Source organism: Manis javanica, chromosome 9 (assembly GCF_040802235.1).
Source record: "Manis javanica isolate MJ-LG chromosome 9, MJ_LKY, whole genome shotgun sequence".
NCBI lineage: Eukaryota > Metazoa > Chordata > Mammalia > Pholidota > Manidae > Manis > Manis javanica.
Window position 1 is genome coordinate 77,014,578 of NC_133164.1, and position 7,407 is coordinate 77,021,984.

Sequence of the window (7,407 nt, forward strand, 5' to 3'; positions counted from 1 at the left end):
AAGAATGAAAAAAATTTCCATACATGGAGACAGTCAATGATAATTTTTGTCTTTTATTCAAGTTTTAAGTGAAATAGGGATCATCCTGTTTTTAATATTTTGATCTTTTTTTTTCTTTTTTCATTTCTCAGTAAATCTGAAAGAGCAAACCATTCTTCTCCTGATTCCCAACCCTCCTCTATTGCCTGGGAGAAGGAAGGCCCTCCATTAATAAATGAAATTCAGACATTTGGCCTGACTGTTAAGAAGCATTTAACTGAGATCCCCTACACCTCCACTCAAGGAGAATTCAATTGGCTCTAGCCCTTGTTAAATTAATTAAACAAGGCCCTTAGGCTGAGGTGTCTCTAATATCATGACAGCCTTTGTAAGCAAACCCAATCTCAGCTGTAAATGCCTCAAGATTAGGAGGCTGAAACCTAAGAACAACCAATTCCAAACAGCCAGTTAGACTTCAAGCTACAGCCAATCAAATAATTTCCTTAATTTGCTTGTATACCTTCTGTGTATGAGTCTTTCCCTGGCTCTTGTCCACAGAGTGCTTCTAACTATTTCCAGTTTGGAACTGCCAGATGGAATCAATTTTTGCTCAAATGAACTCTTAAAATTTTGTATGCCTCAGTTTATCCTTTAACACCCTGTAAATGAGACTCAGCAATGAACCCATTTCCTTATTCCTGGTAGGCCTGCCAGGCAAATTTGAGAGAGGATGAGGTAAGGATGCTCCCTGTAATAATGTAAAGTCCTAACTCCATTGGAAAAGAAGCAACCATGCAAATTATGGGAACAGTTAGGAGGATGTTCTTGTGGGAGCAAGGGTCCTTTTGGGGTTAGGCAAGCCAGTCACTAGGGGTGATTCTGTTGTGGAGGTGTGTTTGTTCCACAGTTACACTCTGGATTATCAAAAAAATAAGGGGCTTGCTAGTGAGGATCAGACTAGTGGGGAGATCTCTCCTGAGACCAAGCCACCCAAGCCCTAGCCTCTTGTGTGGATCTTGGACCACAGACACCCCCATAGACAGAGTGGCCCTATCTTACTGGTGGTGGTATTCCAAACTGAATGACTGAGACTTAGGAAGGAAAACCCACTGGGAAGGTAACCAATTCTAGAATAAGACACCTTGTGGGCTGGGAGTGTGGGATTCTGGGAAGATGGACAGAGAAGATCCTGGTGATACTGTGCCGGAGAGTAACCATCCTGGGAACCACCAGGCACATTCAGGCACAGGATGGGAGCCTGTGGGGCTGAGCCTGCTGGATGACCTTCCTTCAGGTCTCAAGAGAGATTCTTGGGTCCCAGACCACAGCTGCTGAATCTGCTGTTTAAGTAGAGAGGTCTAGAAATCTGAATGTTTAACAATTAAAACAGAAATAAGCCACTTATGTTCCTCAAACTGAAATGCCTACTTTTTTAAATATTTCTACTCACTTACTGAAATCTGATTTTTGCCTACTGTTATGTTTTATTGCTGTCTTTTATCTCTCATCAATACCAACACTGGTATCACTGCATTTGCTATACAATTACTATACTAATCATACATTTTACTCTCTGACAGAGTAAATTTCTCTTCATTACTTCTCATGTAAGACTTTTTCCTATCTACTCCTGGCTACAATTCTCAGTGAATATTTAAGTTTTTTTTAGCAAGTTCTCCCAGACATCTCACTGAGATAGTGGTTACAATTACATTAAGTCTACTAATAAGTGGAAGAATCAACATCTTTCAGTCTTTCTCTCCAATGGGGACAATGGACTGTGTCTCACTTTATTCAGATTTACGAAACTTTTAGATTTTGTCTTAATAATCCTTACTGTTCTTATTAGAGCTGTTGCTAGATATTTTACTTTTGGTCACTGCTGTATCTGAGACCTTTTCCCATAGTGATTCTCAATTACTTAATGCTGAATCAAAAGGAAGCTATTGATTTTTGGATATTACTCTGAATACTGCCATTTTGTTGAGTTCTCTTATTTCAAACATGTTTTCCACTGATTTTTATTAAAGTCTAGTTAGATTATCATCATTCACAGCCAGTATGATTATCTGGAATCTTACCTCTCATAAGAAATGATTGTTTCTCCCTCATGTTAAATATTAAAGGTGATAATAATTGTTTGGGACATTTTTCTTAAGTGCATGGTTCTTCCTTAATTAGCAAAATATAATGTCAGTACTCAAGCTTTCCACCAAAGAACATAACTTTGACCTGGCTATTGTTTGACTATTATCCAAACAAGTAAAAGAAATGGTGCTTACAGTAGGTGGTTTGAAGGACATGAATCAATTCTCTAGTAGTTTAGATTTTATCCCTGGATCAAACTAGATTGTCCAGGAGCCACACTTGCACTATGCATTGTCCTGGCTCTGCAAAACTGCCTCTGCAGTGCTGTGCGCTGCCTTCCTCCCCTGACTTACATCAGGAATCATATAAAGTAACACAGTCATCTTAAAGGATTTTTCAAGGTCATTGCCATGTCATCACTTAGAAACTTAAATAAGAAAGAAAGACCTATAGAGACCTGTGATAGAAATGTCTTCAGTACCATAGTCCCAGAAGAAGCAGTTGGTGTGACTTGCTGCTGTTAGATCTCAAGGTCCCTGGTCCTCCAAATTACACAGTCTAAAGTGCTGTGGGGCTCACAGTTGTCCAGATGCATTCTGGTAGCAGACAGGTTGAATTAATTCATTGAAGTTCTGGGCTAAATATCTAAGCAGATAGAGTCATATTAAAACCAGGTTGTTCAGTAGGGAAATTGGAAACTAATCTCAGTGGGATTAGGTCAGTCAGGGGAAGGTCTCTCTGCCAGTGGAAAAGAACAGATATATGGTTCATTAGTAGAAGTCCATTTATATGATAATATAAAAGCTACATGCTTGTATACCTTGAATCTGAACTCTTCTCATTGAAAAGTGCTTTACAATTACAGTTTTGGCTCCTATGAAAGATTATGACTCAGAACAGCCATATGAAAACTGATCCTGAATTTATCATAGAAATAGTATGAAGAACATCATCATCCATCATTCAATGTCTCAAACTTAAGGTCTCTGATGAAAAATTCCATTCAGGAAATTAATTACAGGAAACCTTTGACTCCTTTTTCAAATTCCAGTATTTGCTGCCCTCAGGGAATGACACCTGGGTATGGACTTTCCCTTTCCTGCCCCACCGTCTTCAAAGTTGCTAAGAAGCTCACAACAAAATATATGAGCCCTTGGAGTTGACATATTATTCATTTTTAAGTTTCTAATTTCCCCTTACTAGTTTATTAGGCTTATCATTAATACTTCTTGTAGATCATTCTAAATCTTTTTGGAAAAAGGCCAGGTATGTATAGTATTTTGTTTGCTGTTATTAGATGGATGTTTTTAATGGTTCACATGAGGTTTATGACAGAGATGGGAGAGTCAGGGTAGGCACACGATGGAAGTGCTAGAGCACTCCTTCAATTAACTTAAGATAGGGATAGCAACTCAACTGGATAACTGGAGAAGCTAACCAGGTTCCTCATCAGGGGACTGGCAAATGCATGCCCCATCTAATGGAGGTAGATGCCACTCAGCCCCTAAGACTAGATAGGTTTCTTGAAGTAATGCAAACTGCTAGTAATGCAAAGATTGCCAGATTTTACAATATTTCAAGAAAAGCTAGACTTCAAGATTTTTGAGGGAATCCTGGTGTTTAAAATGTTGACAGTTAGCTCAAGTGCTTTAAAACACTCTGGACTAGCAGAAGATAGGATGCTGGCTGACAGGGAAAAAGGGGAGAAATGGGGAGTTGTTCAGTGGGTATAGAATTACAGTTAAACAGGGTGAAGTTTAGGGAGTTGCTGTACCTGTAGTTAACAGTACAGTACTGTGCACTTTAAAATTTGTTAAGAGATTAGATCACATGTTAAGTGCTCTTACCAACAACAAGAGAGGACACACAGGAAACTTCTGGAGGGGATGGGTATGTTTACTACCTTGATTGTGGTAATGATATCATGGGTATACACATGTCCAATCTCATCAAATTGTATACATTAAACATATGCAGTTGTTTGTGGCTGTGTTTGTGTGTGTGTATACACACAAAAACTCTGGATCAAGCCATTATCTGTAGCCCAGACCTGGGCTTTTAGGTTCTAAGACACTGGGGAGCAGGTATCAGAAAGCAAGTTACCAGGGAACAAAGAGGAACTTTGCCACAGGAAGCTGATGTCATAATGGCAATGAGGATCACATTGACCTAAACTTGAGTAAAGAAGCTCTTGGTCTGAGAAATGAGAGTTTTGAGTTCAGATTTTGGGAGCATGGATTAATAGAAAGAGGCCTGGACTTCAGACCTGGAAACATGCCACAGAGATCCATCCTGTGGAGATAGGCCCATGGAATGTCCGGCGACCTCCATGGCACTCCCCACATCAAGAAACTTAGAGGTACTGCTGAATCTCTCAAATTCTTTATTTCCAAAAGTATTTTATCAGAAACCCCAAAAGTATATGAGCATGTGAAAAGGAGTTTCCACCCAACTTTAAGCCATGCACTGCCACAGAAAAATTGTCTAAATTTCCAAATGTTGCCACTAACACTAAATGAGCTGCATTTTCAAAGGTGAGTAAAAAAAAAAGTCAAGATTGAAAAATAGGGTACAGCTGGCTATCCAATCTCTACCAAAGGAAATTCTAATCTCACACTTTCCTATCAACAAAAACATGGTCACAATGTGCTTCAGTGATATGGCTACATTTTGAAAGGGCAGGGTTAATATTCATAATTTGCACTCAGATGCCATTTGGACATACACTTTTGTTACACTTCATCTTTTTTTGTAAATAAAAATGACAAGCTATAAACAGCTGACTGTTGATAATGCTTTCAGAATACATGATTACTTTAATTCTGCAATGATTGCTTCAACTTTTTCCTTAAGGGCACCACAAATTTCACCCACCTTTTCTTCTTTTTTATAAAACTGAAAGGTTGGGATGCATATGATCTCAAGGTCTTTCACCAGCTCCTCGCAATCATCCACGTCTACCTCCAGGAACACCACATCCTCGTGCTTCACAGACAGGGAACGGAAAAGGGGCTTGATGGTCCCGCAAGGCCCACACCATGTGGCCGAGACATCCACGACCACCAGCTTCTCCCCAGCCTCCTTGAGCGCCAGTTCAAAGTCCTCCTTGCTCAGGATCACTTTTACCATGTCCACATCCAGGAGCTCCATTGCTTCTTCTGCCAGCTTTGGGATATTGTCTTCTATGGGCTGTACAGCTTCTTCTGAGGACTTGGGGGTGCCACCTTCTTTGGGCTGCATGGTTTCTTCCAATGACTTGGGGGTGTTGTTCCACTTAGGCAGAATGGTTTTTGCTGACACCTTAAGGATGTTGCCCAGCTTGGGCAGCACAGGTTTTGTTGAGGAACTGGGACTGTCCCCCTGCTTGGGTAGAATGGTTTTTGCCGGGGTGTCCTGCTTGGGCAACATGGTTTTGGCTGGGGACTTGGGGATGTCCCTCTGCTTTGGTGGGATAGCTTTTTCCGAGAAATTCAAGATGTTACTCTTCTTGGGCAGGATGGTTTTGGGGGCGCTGCCCTGCTTTGGCAGAATGGTTTTGGCTGGGAAATCGGGGATGTCAGCCTGCTTGAACAGGATGCTTTTTGCTGAGGAATTGGGGGTGCCATCCTGCTTGGGCAGTATGTTTTTTTCTGAGAAATTGAAGATGCCACCCTGCTTGGGCGGGATGGTTTGTGCTGAGGAATTGGAGATGTCACTACCCTGCTCAGGTGTGGTGATGTCCTTGGGCTGTAGGACTTCAGACTGTGCTGCAGGCGTGTGCTGCTCTGCAGGCGTGTGCTGTATGTTGCTGACCTCATGAGCAGAGGCCTTCTTCTGGGGGTGTGCTGGATCCAAGAGCTCTGGGACCCCAGGAGTCACATGGCTGGACATAACCTGTAATAATGGGCTTTCTGAACAAAAAAGTAAATAAATGAAAATGCAAAAGAAGAAACAAAAAAAATTCGATCATATACTCAAAGAAAGACCAGTGTCATTCTTAGAGCTCATGAATATAGTCTTTTGAATGATGTATTAATTTGAATAACCACTTTCAACAGAAGGCTAAGCAGCTTGTGATTATGTGTATCCTTTAGGTAGGCTTTTTTTTTTAACTACAACTTTCTCTGCTTAGTTTGACACTGCTGCCTGCTCCCTAAGCACACAGGTCCCTAAGGTGAGCTCTTCCCCCCTTACCGTTAGCACCAGCTCTACTTGTTTCTTCCTGTTTGTATGGCCTCACTTCCAGTTCTCCTGGGGCTCCAGCTTTATCACTTTCCATTTCCAGTTCCTTGTCGATATCCACTCCTACTTCACAGATGTCTTATAGTGGAGACGAGGCTGTACCCTCCAGCTTTTTTCAACCTCTCCAACCTAAATTCATAAAATGAGCAACAGCTTACATTCAGGCAGTACTTACAGCAGCTGCTTTTCCCTCTCTGTACTCACAACAGTCATATTGGAGAGTTTCATGACAGCCTTGGGTATGGTGGCCACGCTGTGCGTGAGGCTGGGCACACTACCTGGTGAGCAGTTGTGGGCATTATTTCCTCTGACACAACAAACCACTGAGGTAAGTGCCATTATGATCCCCACTTTACAAATGAGAAAATTGAGCCTTAGAGAAGTTATGTAACTCGCTCAAGGTCACAAAGCTAGCATGTAAGGCAGGTTCCAAGCCGGCATTCTGAATACTTCACTGTGCTGTGTGCGTTGCCAAGCGCTTGTTCAGGAAGGTAACCAGATGCTGCTTTCCTACAGTCTCCCTCTAGGATCCTCCAGCTCCTGCTTTCTCTTCAGGACTCACCCACCTAACCACACACTAAGTGTCTCCTCCTAACCACATCACCCTCCACCACAAAGCTCTGCTGAACTGTCAAATGTCCTGTTCAAGCTATTTGGAAGGGAGTAAGTAGCCTGTGACCCAGAGAAATTTCCTGAGAAGAAGTGAAATATCACCACTTCCATCCCAGTAGATGAGGAAACCAAGAGGACAGGTACATGCACCCTGGCCGTCCCTCTCCTTCTGAAATCTGAGTGTTGACGCAGATTCGATGAGTTCAGAGGAAAGCCGAAAGCAGACGAGTATTTGCTTCACGCTCCGGCTGGAAGGCCACATCGCATGTACTTCTCATCAGCACTGCAGCATGGGCCCCTGGCCAAGGGCGTGACCTGATGCTTGGGCCTGGGACAGGCTCTGGGCCCCACAGCCTGCTGCACCATGCCAGGGATCCGGAAGTCCTGCACACCCTGGAGCAGGGCTGTAAGACCAGCTAGTCAGCAGCCAGCTCCAGGAAGAACAAAGAAGCCTCTGTCGGGGGAGATTCTCAACACTAGTAGGTAACAGCACCTGCCCCAGCCCCT

At 42.5% G+C, this 7,407-nt stretch overlaps 1 protein-coding gene across 2 annotated transcripts; it reads right to left on the minus strand.

The window, feature by feature from the left end:
* Window positions 1-4,467: 4,467 nt before the first annotated feature.
* TXNDC2 (thioredoxin domain containing 2) lies at window positions 4,468-6,576 on the minus strand. 2 transcript variants are annotated; one of them, XM_073213305.1, is made up of 3 exons: window positions 6,493-6,563; window positions 6,241-6,417; window positions 4,468-5,957 (listed from the first exon to the last, which is right to left on the minus strand). In XM_073213305.1, the coding sequence occupies exons 2-3, from the start codon at window positions 6,323-6,325 to the stop codon at window positions 4,879-4,881; spliced, it is 1,164 nt and encodes a 387-aa protein (XP_073069406.1). In that variant the 5' UTR covers window positions 6,326-6,417; window positions 6,493-6,563; the 3' UTR covers window positions 4,468-4,878. The 2 variants fall into 2 exon arrangements, with proteins under 2 accessions (XP_073069406.1, XP_017502086.3); XM_017646597.3 differs by having other exon boundaries at window positions 6,241-6,576.
* Between the last annotated feature and the right edge of the window lie 831 nt (window positions 6,577-7,407).